The 17,100-nt window shown below is 39.3% G+C and overlaps 1 protein-coding gene across 2 annotated transcripts in view; it reads right to left on the bottom strand.

Moving 5' to 3' along the window:
- ankrd50 (ankyrin repeat domain 50) overlaps positions 1 to 16,124 on the bottom strand; it is a 45,086-nt gene extending 28,962 nt beyond the window's left edge. Inside the window, exons 1-3 of one of the 2 annotated variants that reach the window (XM_034035485.3) lie at positions 15,716 to 16,124; positions 13,332 to 14,786; positions 361 to 590 (exon numbers count right to left, since the gene is read on the bottom strand). In XM_034035485.3, the coding sequence (XP_033891376.1) occupies positions 361 to 590; positions 13,332 to 13,819 (718 nt within the window). In that variant the 5' untranslated portion in view covers positions 13,820 to 14,786; positions 15,716 to 16,124. The other variant, XM_034035486.3, reaches the window with a different exon arrangement.
- Positions 16,125 to 17,100: the final 976 nt, after the last annotated feature.

Raw genomic sequence — 17,100 nt, 5'->3', positions numbered from 1 at the left:
GGGATACCTTTTATTGGACTAACTAAATAATAATTAAATCACAAGCTTTCGAAAAAATACGGCTACCATTCATCTATCAATAAATACATTTGAAATGTAAGCATAATAAGCTTTACTCATACAGTTGTGTTGTTTCAAATCAACCTAGTCCCTTGGGGGAATTAATAATGAGTCATTCTTCTTATCAATGATCTTCTAACCCAATCATGAGACATGTCTGTGCACTCAGTCATGGCCAATACAACCCTTACAACCTTTTTTTTTTTTTTAACAAAGTACAAATACATAAAATGTGTACTATATAATTCATTACAGGTTGCAAAATGATTTCCCTGTTAAAAGTAGAAAAAGGGAGTTTACCTGTAAACAATTTTGTGACTGCTTTGTTTTGTTTCCGGGCAGAGCACAGAAGTAGCAGCCAGGGAGGGAAGAACTCATGGTGGCTTGCTAGAAGTTCTGCTATAGTTCGAGAGGAGCTTGATGACCGCTGCTCCCCTTCACCAAAGTGACACCCTTCATCAATTGAATCCACTAGGATGAAGACAGACTGCTGTGGAGGCTTCGCTCCAAGGAGTGGAAGGAGAATGCATCTGTGGAGAGACAAAGAAAAGGATGAAACACAGAGGAAGCAAAAAATACAGTAAACTTGGGGCTGAAAAGAAAATGAACAAACAAACAAGTGAAGCTTTCTTTTCTTGCTCCTTGAAAAAAATGCGACATGGAATATTTTACTTTAGATTCTGTGAGAAAATGAAAAGCACCTCCTTAAAAGACCAAAACTAACTATACTGATTGACATAAGTGTCAACAAAGTCTGTATGGTCAGAGAGGGTACATTAAAAATTAAATTTTGCATTAGTACAAATGATCTGTTTTTATTTTCTCAAAGAAAACACATCCTTATACTGCTCTCAGGTTTACTTACTGTAGATCGTATCCAATCCAAACCAAAATGTAACTACATGTCCAAGTCTCATGTTAAGTGTGACTATTTCGATCTGCTTTACTATAGTATATATTTCATTGAGAATATCAAAACATGGGATAAGACACAATGATGTATAAAGAACATTATACACTAAATTGTATATACCATGGTAATAACATGTTTCCATAAAATAGTTCTAAAATGAAGAAGAGACACAGTCCTACAATAGAATTTAAAATTAAGGTTGTGAAATTGATGCACCATGCACCTTTGAGACACTAAATGCAAATTTATAAAAAACTGCTCTTGAATAAGACAACATGGAGTACTATCAGGAAACAAACCATAATTTGTATGTGTAAATATGTGATGGCAAAGCACAGCCTGGGACTCTAAATTCCCCCTGAATCATCAGAAATCTGAACTAGTCATTCAACCCTAAAATACAGTATACAGTAGCCAGGCTATTATGTACAACACCATTAACTGGTGCCATTAAAGCTTTTACTATCATCAAGAAATGATAAACTGGTCATGACTTTGGTAACTTTAAATGTGGAGGAGGCAATTTGGAACTTAAATACATTCAGTGTATGATTAGTAAATACTTTTTGGTCTTTTGTTTAAATTTGCATTGAGGTTATTATCCTGGATTCAGAAGTGTTTTTGTTTTTTCTCCAGTTAAAAGGACTCCAATAGCAAAACTAGTTTTGGAGTTTTTACCAACTCAACTGGCAATTTAAATAGTGTATTACTGTACAACAATGGCTTTTAGAAAAGAAGAAACATTAAACATGCATTCTGACTGAGGGAGGTATCCACCAGTAAGTCCACAAATTAGGCAGTTCAAAGACCACAATATCAAACAAACACACATTGAACACTTTGTTGTCTTTGAATGACTGCTGGGAACTAAAACTCAGTAGCAAGTACAACGCTGAGGTGCAGTAGGATTGCAAACATGTACTCAATATTTAGAAACAAAGCAAACAGTTTGCAGATACAGCAAAATAGTCAAACAGGTGGAAATTAATTTTGAGGTTTTAAGTCGCATGGTATTTTTTGTAATCTTACTAAATTAAAAACACTACTAAAGGCTCTTTCAATATTAACCAGATAGAATATTTCTTCCAACACTTAAATTGCTGCAGGAGAGAAAGAGGGCACAATAAGAGGAGTCAGCAACCTATGCTCTCAATCATTACATCGTTCGATTCCTGAGAGGCTCAACTAATCATGCCAGAATCGGCAACCTAGCGCCGATAGCATAAACGTGCCCGACATCCACTTGAAAATGCTAGCATTTGTACTGTAACAAGTGAAGGAAATAATGAACAAACAACTGACTGTTTTGTCAGCACACTTCCCTTGTTCAAAAAACAGAAACATGGAAGACATGGATCAGTGATTTTCTACGGAATAAAAATAAGATGGTTTGAATTGCATTTAGAATATATTTGATAGCATGTGCAATCAGTTGAATGTTTTAACAAACCCCCCTCCCCTGCTGCCTATTCTGTCACAAAAAATAACATTCATGGACAAATGCTTCCAGTAATCACACCACCTGTTCTGTAAAATGCATACAGCATTGATACACAGCGTTAACATTTAATTGTTTTGTGTTAAATCCAATGGAAATGTTCAGTACTGTATGCCTATGTGTATAAAGTTATGCCAAACTGCAGCAGAACGAACAGCCACCACTACTAGTGGTTAACAAACTCTATTAGGATATAGGATTGGACACCATAGACAGCCAGGGTGGCATTGACTCAACATAGTGATTGTGCAAGGTGTTTAAATTAATTTATAAAGATGCATAACCATTCCTCAACTATATCTGAATTTTTTTAATATCGTCTCACTTCCAGTATCTCAATTAATGCCTGAAATTGAAAGAAAAAATAACCAAATAACAATATATCCTGATTTACGAGATCATGAGATTCATGGAGTTTGCCAAGCAATGAATTAAGCACTTTTTTAAAATTCCATAAAAGACTGTTGTGAAGCCTGGCACTTTCTTGGTTGTGTAAGAACCCAGACAAAAGACCCCCCCCCCCCCCCCCAATGTATCCATAGAAATGATGTGACATTTTGTTCTCATCTTTTTTGTTCTATAATGGTACATCTGCCAACAGATCAAACAGTATGCAATTTCTAAGAAGTGCTAAACCATTTACCCCCCCCCCCCCCCAAACAAAAAACTGTTATGGAACACTTTGTAAAAAAAGAAATAGGATTCTTTGACTGTAAACATTGTGTACTCACGCTTTACATGTCACTACTGGTAGTCAAGCATTTTAGGTTTACTGTACTGTAAATAAGGATTTATCAGCACTATCCCAAGCACAAAATCATTCGACCCACATTTCACACCCCTGTGCATAAATGATCTCTGCACGTCTTATAACTGAACTAATCTGAAGCTTTATGCAGTGGTCTGAGATTGAGTCTGCCAATGTACAGCACAGCTGGCAGAGGTGTTTAATTTCACTTGAGACAGTTTGTGCTTTTAGATTATTGCAGACAGAAAAAAAATGGAGATCAAATGACAACTCCCAAACATCTGTGACACACTACTAAGTCTATGTTTGACAAACATGAATTAAAAACTAAGGCTAAAAAAGGGTGTTCATTGCTACAAATAATTTTTAAAAAGTTTTGAAAGTACAGTAGCTAATAAAGTAATTGGATTTATGGAACTTAATTTACTGTGCAACAATGTGCAAAAAACACTGACGGTCATTCCACACCAAATGGATTACATTTTGTGATCTTCCCCACCTCACTCTCTTAGATTATTTTGATATCACTTATTGAAGTACCTGGAACTGTTTTAGGAAGAATCCCCAAATACTAGCTCTAAACTCTGATTGTTATTGAAGCCATGGGTCTTTAATGGGGCAGGTGCTGCGAAGGAGGACTGCAAGCACTGAAAAGGGGCCATGTTTGAGAGGTATTAGCATTCAGTATATTGATACTCTCTGCACACACTAAACTGCTGTTTTAGTTTAGTAATGTGTCAACATGTTACCCATTGGTGACCATAGATGTTAATGAGTGGAGGCAAATCAAGAAAAAAAATCTAAATGTACTTGTGAGGACTCCTGAAACACTGTAGTTAACTCCTTTGCTGTAGTTTTTTCAAGGCTATCTAACAACAACAAAGATTATGCATATGCCAGGGTAAAAATAATTTGAGCACGTCTGTATATATATATATATACAGTACTGTGCAAAAGTTTTAGGCAGGTGTGAAAAAATGCTGTAAAGTAAGAATGCTTTCAAAAATAGACATGTTAATAGTTTATATTTATCAATTAACAAAATGCAAAGTGAGTGAACAGAAGAAAAATCTACATCAAATCAATATTTGGTGTGACCACCCTTTGCCTTCAAAACAGCATCAATTCTTCTAGGTACACTTGCACACAGTTTTTGAAGGAACTCGGCAGGTAGGTTGGCCCAAACATCTTGGAGAACTAACCACAGTTCTTCTGTGGATTTAGGCAGCCTCAGTTGCTTCTCTCTCTTCATGTAATCCCAGACAGACTCGATGATGTTGAGATCAGGGCTCTGTGGGGGCCATACCATCACTTCCAGGACTCCTTGTTCTTCTTTACGCTGAAGATAGTTCTTAATGACTTTCGCTGTATGTTTGGGGTCGTTGTCATGCTGCAGAATAAATTTGGGGCCAATCAGATGCCTCCCTGATGGTATTGCATGATGGATAAGTATCTGCCTGTACTTCTCAGCATTGAGGAGACCATTAATTCTGACCAAATCCCCAACTCCATTTGCAGAAATGCAGCCCCAAACTTGCAAGGAACCTCCACCATGCTTCACTGTTGCCTGCAGACACTCATTCGTGTACCTCTCTCCAGCCCTTCGGCAAACAAACTGCCTTCTGCTACAGCCAAATATTTCAAATTTTGACTCATCAGTCCAGAGCACCTGCTGCCATTTTTTCTGCACCCCAGTTCCTGTGTTTTCGTGCATAGTTGAGTTGCTTGGCCTTGTTTCCACGTCGGAGGTATGGCTTTTTGGCCGCTAGTCTTCCATGAAGGCCACTTCTGACCAGACTTCTCCGGACAGTAGATGGGTGTACCAGGGTCCCACTGTTTTCTGCCAATTCTGAGCTGATGGCACTGCTGGACATCTTCCGATTGCGAAGGGAACTAAGCATGATGTGTCTTTCATCTGCTGCAGTGAGTTTCCTTGGCCGACCACTGCGTCTACGGTCCTCAACGTTGCCCGTTTCTTTGTGCTTCTTCAAAAGAGCTTGGACAGCACATCTGGAAACCCCTGTCTGCCTTGAAATTTCTGCCTGGGAGAGACCTTGCTGATGCAGTAGAACTACCTTGTGTCTTGTTGCTGTGCTCAGTCTTGCCACGGTGTATGACTTTTGACAGTAAACTGTCTTCAGCAACCTCACCTTGTTAGCTGAGTTTGGCTGTTCCTCACCCAGTTTTATTCCTCCTACACAGCTGTTTCTGTTTCAGTTAATGATTGTGTTTCAACCTACATATTGAATTGATGATCATTAGCACCTGTTTGGTATAATTGTTTAATCATACACCTGACTATATGCCTACAAAATCCCTGACTTTGTGCAAGTGTACCTAGAAGAATTGATGCTGTTTTGAAGGCAAAGGGTGGTCACACCAAATATGGATTTGATTTAGATTTTTCTTCTGTTCACTCACTTTGCATTTAGTTAATTGATAAATATAATCTATTAACATGTCTATTATTGAAAGCATTCTTACTTTACAGCATTTTTTCAACACCTGCCTAAAACTTTTGCACAGTACTGTGTGTATATATATATATATACAGACGTGCTCAAATTTGTTGGTACCCCTCCACAAAAAACGAAGAATGCACAATTTTCTCTGAAATAACTTGAAACTGACAAAAGTAATTGGCATCCACCATTGTTTATTCCATATTTAATAGAAATCAGACTTTGCTTTTGATTTTTTATTCAACATAATATTGTAAATAATAAAACAAATGAAAATGGTATGGACAAAAATGATGGGACCGCTAACCTAATATTTTGTTGCACAACCTTTAGAGGCAATCACTGCAATCAAACGTTTTCTGTAGCTCTCAATGAGACTTCTGCACCTGTTAACAGGTAGTTTGGCCCACTCTTCCTGAGCAAACTGCTCAAGCTGTCTCAGGTTTGATAGGTGCCTTCTCCAGACTGCAAGTTTCAGCTCTTTCCATAGATGTTCGATAGGATTCAGATCAGGACTCATAGAAGGCCACTTCAGAATAGTCCAATGTTTTGTTCTTATCCATTCTTGGGTGCTTTTAGCTGTGTGTTTTGGGTCATTATCCTGTTGGAGGACCCATGACCTGCGACTGAGACAGAGCTTTCTGACACTGGGCAGTACGTTTCGCTCCAGAATGCCTTGATAGTCTTGAGATTTCATTGTGCCCTGCACAGATTCAAGGCACCCTGTGCCAGGCGCAGCAAAGCAGCCCCAAAACATAACCAAGCCTCCTCCATGTTTCACTGTAGGTATGGTGTTCTTTTCTTTGAAAGCTTCATTTTTTCATCTGTGAACATAGAGCTGATGTGACTTGCCAAAAAGCTCCAGTTTTGACTCATCTGTCCAAAGGACATTCTCCCAGAAGGATTGTGGCTTGTCAATATGCATTTTAGCAAATTCCAGTATGGCTTTTTTATGTTTTTCTTTCAAAAGTGGAGTCCTCCTGGGTCTTCTTCCATGGAGCCCACTTTCGCTCAAAAAGTGACAGATGGTGCGATCAGAAACTGACGTACCTTCACCTTGGAGTTCAGCTTGTATCTCTTTGGCAGTTATCCTTGGTTCTTTTTCTACCATTCGCACTATCCTTCTGTTCAATCTGGGGTCGATTTTCCTCTTGCGGCCGCGCCCAGGGAGGTTGGCTACAGTTCCATGGATCTTAAACTTCTTAATATTTGCAACTGTTGTCACAGGAACATCAAGCTGCTTGGAGATGGTCTTGTAGCCTTTACCTTTACCATGCTTGTCTAGTATTTTCTTTCTGATCTCCTCAGACAACTCTCTCCTTTGCTTTCTCTGGTCCATGTTCAGTGTGGTGCACACAATGATACCAAACAGCATAGTGACTACTTTTCTCCATTTAAATAGGCTGAATGACTGATTACAAGATTGGAGACATGTGTGATACTAATTAAAGAAACTAATTAGTTTGAAATATCACTATAATCCAATTATTTATTATCTTTTCTAAGGGGTACCAACAAATGTGTCCAGGCCATTTTAGAATATCTTTGTAGAATAAGCAATAATTCATCTCTTTTCACAGCTTCTTTGCTTTATTCTATGACATACCAAAGGCATGCAAGTATACATGATAAAATAGCTTTTAATTTCATCACTTTTCAGGAGGAATGCAGCATTATTTCAATGAGCTGTAAGGGTACCAACAAATTTGAGCACGTCTGTATATATATATATATATATATATATATATATATCTGTATTCATCTTTTGAGGAGACCGGTCACTAGAGATGCAACAATTACAGCGTAGTTTGAAGTCTCCCATTACCATTTTGCATTAAAACATGTAGTTATGCACTTATATTAGTGCAAGTACAGTAGGTAGCCAACATCAGGGAGTTGCTAGGATACAAACCTTTCAGCCTTGCATGTTAAAAATATTTCATTTACATTTACAAAAATGAAAGCTACATGTAGATTGGTAATTTTTAAAGGAAAGAAAAGGGAGGAAAGAAAAGGGAGGAAAGAAAAGGGAGGACAGAAAAGCGATATTTGGGAATTTATCGGATTTCATGTACATGGTAAATGCTTTTGACATAACATGTTAAGAGTAATGTTAATTAACAATCATATTTCAGATTGAAATGACTATGTTAAATGAAAACAGTATTAATTACTATTATTAAAGTCTTAAAGGGACATATGGTGCTGACACACGCATATTTTTTTCAGTTGTTATTTGAACTTGCGTCCTTCAGAGTTTTTTATTTGAATCTGAAGCTCCTTTCACTCTGGCATGCTCTACCCGGGTCGGACCCTACCCAGGTCGGCTACACAATTTCACACTGTTTTTTGAAGAACCAGGGTCACCTACGCAATGCCCAGGAAGCAGCAGCATTCACATGACCACCCTTTCATCTGTTCAGGCTTTCAAGATGGTGTGCTTGCTACAGATGCTTCCATCCAAGCTTCACTAGAATGAATTGTCGGCCCAAATATTGATTAGAGCAAATGTTTCTTCATCCCTGCTGCAATCTGGCTCATGGTGTCTCTCAATCAACAGAAATATGGCCAAACAGAATAAAATGAAACGGCTTGCAAGTTCCTTGTGGAAGTGAACCCTTCACGTGTGGCTGTTTGTTACTTCGTCCACTTACGAACGCCCGTCATGCATTTTGTCTCGCTCAACCCGGGTCAAAGCGTGTCGACCCACCTCCTGGAGGTGGGTCGCTGGGACCCGGGTAGGAGCACCAGTGTGAAAAGGGCTTAAGATCTGCCTTGCCATTTAACTATTATGCACAACATTTTTAGTTATTGGATCATCTTGATTTTTTCAAATGAAATGTTGCTGATGGATTGATTATTGTCAATAAATGCGCATGTAATAAATTGATTAAGAAATTAGGTTCCCAATTGCACCACTGGTCACTATGGTAATACAGAAAGGTCTTTCTAAGACAGTTTGAATCAGTTAGTCATTTTAGTCATGTTCCGGCAATGCGATCTGCTCTAAACTTATTATAGGTTATCCAACCATAAATCAATCTCATCCAAGTCTGTAGATCCAGGCAACCATAAACAGAAAGCAGTTTACCTTAACCTTAACTAGAACTAGAACAGCAGTTCAGTGTGCGAGGCAAGTATCCAGAAGACATCTTTAACACTTTGAAAGACCTGACCTCTCATACATGGCCCCTTTTCAGTTCTTGTTTTCATCCATCACAGCCCCAACTCCCCCCCATATGTAATATAAAAAAAAATCTGAGATTGTGAGGTGTGGAATTTGATGTGGAAGGACCTATATTTTGTTAACTAGAACTTTGGTGTGCAGGATCAACCAATAGTGGATCACTAACTAGTCAAGAAAGGGAACAGTAGGTTACATTTCAGAAATTTCAGGCATTATACTGCAAGTCCACACAAGTCTTGCCATTGCCTTTAACTCTTACATTAAAACTCAGCAGAAATCAAAGTTCTACCATTAAACATGAGTCAGCACCATACACACATTTAGACAATTTTATCACACACCACTATGAATCATCATATTTTACATCTTTTAAGAATACAGTACTGACTGTCCAAATCAAAAGGAATAAAGCACAATGCTGAACTTCAAAATAGCAGCATATACTAGAGAAAGTATAATATACTGGACTGTACAAGGGAGTTTATGTTAAATATCATCTTTACAGGGAAGCTTATGTTGTCAATGATATTCAAGTTCTTTTGTTTTTTTTATGTCTTGTTAATAAACAACACAATGACCCAAAGTCAGTACCAATTTGCTTTTTAGTACAGAGTCACTGTGCTTTCTCAGGACACGGTTGTTACTCTACGTTCTGCAATCACTGCAACGTAAGTTTAAAAGTGCCCTAATCCTCACTGAATCTTCTGCAGCTGTGCACCAGATGAAGGCTACAGGGAACTTTTGATCATGGATTTTACAGCCTTTGAGTCTCCTTTCTCACAGCTCCCAGAAACAATAGAACCAAAAGAGCAAACACATGCACTATGCTGCAAAAACATCCTACCATAAATAACGTAAAAAATTTGAAACACCGTCTTCTTCCGATAGATGTTTTACCTTTAATAAAACAAATATATTTCCAATGCATATTTCTAGCATATTTAAAGAAAGCACCAATTAAACCCAGGATATTAACCTTAATTTAAAGATATATCCGTTGTACTTACTACATGGCAAGTGTGGTTTTCCAATTTAAAGGACAACTGAGTAAACATGTGGTTGATATTATGACTACAGCATGGGTAACAGAAAATCATTATGAGATAGATATATGCCCCTATAGTTAGTCAAAAAAGTAAGGGTAAAAGGTCCCCTTAACTGGCAACTAGTGGTAACAATTTTCTGGTTGAAGCCCATGTCTTTTAAGTTGTGCTGTACACTAATGGACAGCATAAACTAGATTTAAAACTATATAAAAACAGATTCATAAGTTTTGCTTTCAAATTGTCAATTGGTGCTTTTAGTACCTCCAGATACTCAGACATAGAATTACTGTTTATTGTGTTGTTGGCCATCTCTATTCAATGTAGTAAGATGAGCTTCCAAATGTCCCTGTTCCGAACTTCTAAATAATGATCTAGCCCAGAAACTGGTGCAACCACTGTAAAGTAGTAGGTAAAACATTTAAAAGCAGACTTAGACAGACTTATAGTAGCCACTTATTATTATTATTATTATTTTCTTAGCAGACGCCCTTATCCAGGGAGACTACAAGTGTTACAAGATATCACATTATTTTTTTACATACAATTACCCATTTACACAGCTGGGCTTTTACTGGAACAATCTAGGTAAAGTACCTTGCTCAAGGGTACAGCAGCAGTGTCCCCCATCTGGGACTGAATCCATGACCCTCCAGTCAAGAGTCCAGAGCCCTAACCACTACTCCACACTGCTGCCCCACATGGTGATTAAAGTATCACTTGTGTGATACTTTAATCACCATCATATTGCATTAAAAACAGGTAAGCAGCATGATATATCTAAGAAAATCAGGGTCACAAACCCACACATGAACGAAAATGGCCAAACTTCCTGACCCTACGAGCCGCATACCAAACTGTCCATATGGTCGAGAGCCACAAGACACAGTAAAACATGAAATGTTTGCAAGCAAGACAGTTTAAATACTAGCATTATTTTGCAGTACAGTAGTTGATCTCGATAGCAGAAACAGATACAAGAACAAGGACAAGATAGAGCCTACATAATTTCTGTGTAATTTTTATTGTACTGTTGATCTACAGTGTATTAAACTTTAAATGTAACACTATGGTGTTTTTCCATTATTTCTTTTTATGCTGTGTGTATTACATACTTCAAAATAAAATATTCAGTTATTATGAAGCAAAACGTAATAACTGACCTGATTTCACCAAAAACATCACATTAAAAAAGACACATTTTTGTAAGGATTCTTTTTGACAAGCTCTTCCCTTGGAGATCTGAAGCTGGGTTTAAAAAAAAATGTGATTGCTGCGTGTATTACATACTTTTGCAAGCTTTGTGGATGACAAATGCACTGTATTTATTTTGAAAGGGATTACAGTATCTGCTCACGACGAGATGTAAGATATGCAAATAGAATATTAATTTTAGACCTGAAATAACATCTAAACATGCATTCTCTAGTCTAGCGCCAACATCAATTTTATAAAAAGATTCATTCATCTGAATAAGGACGTTTGGCAAAAGTGATATTCCATGCTTGCCATAAGAAGCTCGCTTGAGTCGTTAAATCAGCTTCTTTACTGAACGCTGAAAGGAGCATCTGCCTTAAGGCTGATCCAGGAGGATATTCAGATGAGAACGTGCGATTTGTTTCATAATGATGTTTGAGGTTGCTCGCCTTGTACAGACTAGTGTGTAAGCGAGTTTGTTCAGACACAGGTTTACCACTGTTTCCAGTGAAAGCAAATGCTTTCTCTGTCTGGTTTAATGCCTCATACATTCATTTATTACTCGTGCATGGTTTGCTCAATGCCGAACAAGCATTTATTCAACATTACGAAATGTAATTTCAACCAGTGATGTAGTCAAGACCAACATTTTGAGACCAAGACCAAGACCGGATATGTTGAGACTGAGACCAAGACCAAGACCGGATATGTTGAGACCAAGACAGGACATGTTGAGACCGAGACCGAGCCCGGATATGTTGAGACCGAGACCAAGATCAAGACCGGATATGTTGAGACCGAGACCAAGAACAGATATGTTGAGACCGAGACCGAGACAGAGACCGGATATGTTGAGACCGAGACAAAGATCAAGAGCAGATATGTTGAGACCGAGACCAAGATCAAGAGAAGATATGTTGAGACCGAGACCAAGAGCAGGTATTTTGAGACCGAGACCAAGACCAAGACAGGATATGTTGAGACCGAGACAGAGACCGGATATGTTGAGACCGAGACCAAGATCAAGACCGGATATGTTGAGACCGAGACCAAGAGCAGATATGCTGAGACCGAGACCAAGACCAAGACCGGATATGTTGAGACCGAGACCAAGATCAAGACCGGATATGTTGAGACCGAGACCAAGATCAAGACCGGATATGTTGAGACCGAGACCAAGAGCAGATATGCTGAGACCGAGACCAAGACCGGACATGTTGCGACCGAGACCAAGACCGGACATGTTGCGACCGAGACCGTATATGTTGAGACCTAGACCGAGACCGGATATGTTGAGACCGAGACCGGATATGTTGAGACCGAGACCGGATATGTTTAGACATCGAGACCGAGCCCGGATATGTTGAGACCGAGACCGGATATGTTGAGACCGAGACCGGATATGTTTAGACATCGAGACCGAGCCCGGATATGTTGAGACCGAGACCGGATATGTTGAGAGCGAGACCAGATATGTTGAGACAGAGACCAGATATGTTGAGACAGAGACCAAGACCGAAACCGTAAATGTTGAGACTGAGACAGTATTTTGAGACCAAGACCAGTATATATGTAAAGTACATAGAAAGTAATATTCAGTGGCTTATAGGCTTCAACAATTGTATTCTCATGTTTTCACATACACAAATAGGATTGTGCTTCAAAAATTACTTAATCTTTCACATCACTTTTAGAAATAATAAAAGCAACACAATGCATTCACTTTTAAAAATTATTATTATTACTACTACTACTACGACTACTAATATAAGCATGATATAAAATTATGCATAGGCTGAAGAATTGTGTTTACTTGATACATTTTTCACAGTGGATTAGCAGAAGACGCTGGTATAATCAGATTACAGTATTGTATACATTCTGCTTGAAATTAACTATTAGAATTGCTGCTTTAAACGTTTCATTGCTCAAAAATTGAATGTATTGGTCACATTATATATATATATATATATATATACTATAACATGCCGGCGCTGCAAAAGTGTTCCAAAAAACTTTAAGCACGGGGTGCTTCATCTTGGGACAACTGCATACAAAAATCACCTCCAGTGGAAAACCACAGCGATGGGGGAAAAAAAGAGAGTAACTCCTGTGAAATGACAATCCTAAAATGAATATACTGTTTGATGAATATTCAGCACCATATAAAAAAAACACAATTACTTACTCTCTCTGCATGCAATAAAATCAATTTTAGTATACCTTTTGAAAGCCTCTGCGGGGTTCCTTTCACACTCGCCAGGTTGCAAAGCACTCTGAAATGCAGGGTCTCTTACTGTCTCCTCATATCCCTGTATTAGTCCACTGAGGCAAATCTGAGCCACCAGCCCCCGAATAAAGCCACTCACACAGAGCGTGTCAGAGTCGTCCGCCCGACAGAAATGGAAAGCCAGCACTTGCCGGTGTGTCCCCCTCTGCAATCCCTGAGGTGAGCTTGGCCACAGCAACTCAGTGCACAAAGCAGTCTTCCCACTGCCAGGACCCCCCACCAGCAGCACTCCCCAGGCTACTCCTTTGCTGGGAACAGTGCTGTAATTGCTCGCAGGGTTTGTTACACTAGCCTGTTTGTTAGGCGTGCTATTAACACTGATAATGCGGTTTGTTTTCTCCTGGAGGCAGTGCTGAAGCTTGTGGAAAACCCACTCCCTGCAGTAAAACCTCTTTCCCTGCAACAAACTGGTTTGTGCCATTGTGAATCCTGCTGGTACAGTGATTCCTCATATGGAGATGTTCATTTTCTGGGCTGTAAACTAAAGCAAGAGACCTCTCTCTCTCTCTCCCGCCCTCTCTCAAGCACTCATTTTGCTCTTGTTGCCACAACAGCTTCAAGTATGTACTTTCAAAGAAATTCACAATTGTAATTATGGCTGGCCTGATGCCCCCTATTTATTGTTTCTTTTATTCAAAATGTAGAATCTTCCCTCTGGTGGTGCGTTGTGGGAAATGATGTTGAAGTGCAAAGTGTATTGTCGAAGAACTCAAGTTTTTAAAAAGTGCGCTTGATTCCACTGTCAAATAATACTTTTCATATGGCTTTGTAGGTCAACCCCATAGGTCCATCTGGATCTCATATAACAATGTGTATGTTTCCAGTGAAGAGAATGGACAATACATCTGGAAAAATTATGTAGTTATGTCAGTGCTTTAACATGTCCTGAAAGTACTGTTTCATTCCAAGTGTTCATTTACAGGTTTAACAAAATACTGTACATCTGGAAACTCTGGAAGCATTTTGTTGGCTGCTCCCCCACTGAATTCTGAAATATTTAAATAGTTGGTGTTTGGACAAGAGTTGAACAAGCAGCACTCGAAGTTATTATTTTGGTTTTGCTGAAGTGCAGCAATATGTCACAGCTGCATATGAACCGCACAATCAAAATCCTGTCTTTGTTATCTTCAAAACAAAGTGATAAGGCAGTGCAACATAATTTTGGTTGCATTACCATCCATGCAACAAAGATCTCTCAAGAAACATCTGTGTGCACAATGCTTGGAAATCCTGTTCAAGTTGGTTTATCTGTCTTTTCTCTCATCCTTGTGTGACAAGCTGCTGCAATATGTTGCTTCCAGTTTAGCAAAGGTTTGTCACATTATTGAAGCCTGGGTCTTTTCTTCTTCTTCATTAAACTGAGGACACTGTCCCAGAATGCTAGTATACTGGAAAAAAACACAGAATGTCAGAAAAATCCCTTAAATGCTGCATTGTTAACATTACACATATATATTGGGGTGCTTAAACAATGGTACAGTGGAGCCTTTGTGCAGCACATTGCTGTTCTGGTGACACCCACTGGCTACATTAACAGTAGGTACCCAGCTTTCTGTGTAAGTGCTGTATCATTTTCTGCTCTCTCTCGCTCACACACACGAAGATGAGAAAGGTTTCTTGTCATGGTTTCTTCACCCACTGAACTTCCCCTTCCTTCCTCTGTGACTTTAAATCTACAATAATCTTCACATCCGTCCTGTTTATATATAACCCGGTACTACAGTAACCTCGAAAAACAGCAAGCCCACAAGCCCGCACTTCACCCAACACCTTTCGTCTTCTCGCCTATCATCATACTACAGTACAATACAAATATAACGCAACATGTACTCACCTACTAAATGGAATTATTATTATCATCATTATCATTATTATTTGTATTTATTGTTAAGCAGGGAGTAAAATGTGTCTACTCCCAGGACGTGATATAGCCTACTCAATACTTATATTTAGCCTCAGTGATTTGCAAAATACAGTACAGCAGAAGGCTATCATTTTCTACCTGCTCTTCTAATGCATCTGCTTTGTTTTCATTTAAAAACCCTCAAGCCTTCTCATTGCCTTCCCTATGTCGTAATTTATTACAGTAAGGCATACTACCTTTAAAAATTGCCGAGTTTTCGTATGTTGTAATCCAGTTTAGAATACCATTATTGTAAATTATTTTACAGGCTACATTAGTAGATATGTTGTTTTTTTCTGACAAACCTCACCCCTTGTGTTTGTATTTAACAGTCAATCAATAGTTCAATATTTTATTAACAAGGCTTATAAGGAATGAATTGGTCTTCTTGAAAATGCTGTATTTTGCAAATACCTTATCACAGCGTCTCTCCCACTTTCTGGGTGCACACCGCTCGTGGTGGTTGCGGTTCTTTCTCTCTCTCTCTCTCTCTCTCTCTCTCTCTCGTCCCACTAACCAGCTGTCTCTTTCTCTTTGCAACACGGTCTATGTTTTTTTTTTGTACTTATTTCGATAAACTCGTTTTCAGATCCTTCAAATTAATGCAAGCTTTCAATTCTCCGTATTCAAAAATATCATGTGTCCTTTTTCTCTGTAGTTCGTCCGTTTGCTCCTTTCTGCTTCTCTTTTCTCTGTGTGTACTCCTCCTGCCATCAAACACAGCTCTAGACTGAACTGAAATCTCCACCTCCAAACACTCAAAGCAATTCTCTCGCACAGACACACACAAAACAGACACGTGGCATTATGGGAGATGTAGTCATTAAGCCTCATTCGACTGTAAAGGTCTGATACTCATACAGTATAAATGTAAAAACATGTTTGTGTATTTTTTTCTGTCATTCCAGTGGGTTAAGTTTTACCTTTTTTGCAACTTTTTATATATGTAAAATACAGTATATAATAAACCTAAATGCTGTACATCTATAAGGAGAGTATATTGTAGCGTTTCGCAGGAGGCAGAAAACAGAAAGACGCTGGTTCCTTTTTCAAATCCTTTCTCTTTATTTATTTCTCTGGATGCTCTCTCAGCACCCAGACCAGAGACCACAGCTCTATCGGCAACACAGGATTTACACACAGGAACACAGAAACACAGAAACAAAGGAACCATGACAACCAGCACATCACCCCCTGAATGGCGCTGCAGCTCCTTCTTATAGGCTTAGCCTGCCCCCTTATGCAAACAGATTACCAGGCTTCGGACACATCCCATTGGCCCTCAGCCGCAAACCAGGACCAATGGGCACACAGATAACTACCAATACGGTACATAAACAGAAATGCATGGATCGCTACATTGCCCCCACCTTAGTCTATTTTTGTCCCCAAATCGACCACCTCCCCCTTGAAACACAACCCCACTCCCCTTCTGTCTGGTTTTTCCCCTCTGGATTGTGGTTGGTGGGTTGGTGGGTGGGTTGGTGGGCGGTCTCCTCTCCTCCTTCTGCCGGGGTGATCCTGGATCTTCAGTCAGGGGCGCTCATTTAACCCCTCTGGTAACCCCTGGGCTTCTGTAAGGGTGCCTGTTTAACCCCCTTTCTACCCTCTAAGCCAGAGTGACTTTTGCCCCGTTGGGGCTTCCTTACAGAGGGTGGCAATGCTAACAATGGCGCAGGGCACTCCAGCAGTAGCAATGCTGACAGTGGTGGCGGTACAGGCAGTAGCGCAGGCCACTCCGGTGGTGAAAATGTTGTCGGTGGCACAGTGCACTCCAGCAGTGGCGATGCTGGCAGTAG

Source organism: Acipenser ruthenus, chromosome 1 (assembly GCF_902713425.1).
Source record: "Acipenser ruthenus chromosome 1, fAciRut3.2 maternal haplotype, whole genome shotgun sequence".
NCBI lineage: Eukaryota > Metazoa > Chordata > Actinopteri > Acipenseriformes > Acipenseridae > Acipenser > Acipenser ruthenus.
This window is presented reverse-complemented; position numbering and strand designations above follow the sequence as displayed.